This window comes from Vigna radiata, chromosome 4, assembly GCF_000741045.1.
Source record: "Vigna radiata var. radiata cultivar VC1973A chromosome 4, Vradiata_ver6, whole genome shotgun sequence".
NCBI lineage: Eukaryota > Viridiplantae > Streptophyta > Magnoliopsida > Fabales > Fabaceae > Vigna > Vigna radiata.
The window spans coordinates 19835349-19836246 of NC_028354.1; the positions used below are offsets into that span (position 1 = coordinate 19835349).

At 23.5% G+C, this 898-nt stretch overlaps 1 protein-coding gene across 1 annotated transcript in view; it reads right to left on the minus strand.

Moving 5' to 3' along the window:
• Positions 1 to 652: 652 nt before the first annotated feature.
• LOC106758513 (probable mediator of RNA polymerase II transcription subunit 37c) overlaps positions 653 to 898 on the minus strand; it is a 3536-nt gene continuing 3290 nt past the window's right edge. The window contains exon 3 of the mRNA XM_022780183.1: positions 653 to 725. Coding sequence (XP_022635904.1) covers positions 653 to 725 — 73 coding nt within the window. The remainder of the gene's footprint in view (positions 726 to 898) is intronic.

An 898-nucleotide genomic window follows, 5' to 3' on the forward strand; every position in this document is an offset into this window, starting at 1 on the left:
CAAATATCTATTCTATTAATTAGTTATTATTTTTTTATCAAATATAATAGATTTAAAGTTATTTTTATATAAAATAATTATAAATAAATAGAGAAGCTTGAATAAAATATTATGATATACAAAATATAATTTAAAATATGTTTTCTAAAATTATTTAACTTTAAATATATTTAAAATGAGATTTGAATGAACTCGTCTTCATTATATAAACTAATACCTGTTTTATAATATAAAATCCTTTTGAAAATTTAAATATAACAATGAATTATTTAAATATGATAAAATAGGTCATAAGAAATTAACTAAAACAATAATGTCACAAGGTTATGTTTTAAATGAACTGTCAAAGTCTTTTTTTCTACTCCACAAGCTTTTATTACGTGGTACTTGCTTTTCAAATCTCTTTAGTCTTTTACCGAAAGGCAAAATATCTATAAAAGATTTTCCGATACTCACATTAGTGTTATGGTCAGAGATTTTAGTTAAAAGTTGAATTAATAAAAGAAATAAAGTTAATATTAAAATAAATATTTATAGATATATTTTATTGAGTATGAGTCCTAACATGAATGGCCACAATGGCTCAATGACCATAATTTATAGATATATTCTGTTAGTTGTATTGACTACAAGATATATGGTAGACTATATCCTATTGATAATCAACATCTCTGTACAATAGTTTCTTCATGGACACAACTAAAGATTCCAATGCATTAAGCACACTGTCAATGGAAATAAAGCACATGTACGTTTGAGAAGAATTAGTTAAAGTAATAGTCAGTGCAGATGGAAAACAGTCTAAAGATCATTCAGCAAAAATCCATGGCAGCAAAAGATAACAACAATTTATAACAATGTCCACTAAAAATATATTTTAACTTGAACATTGTTCAGA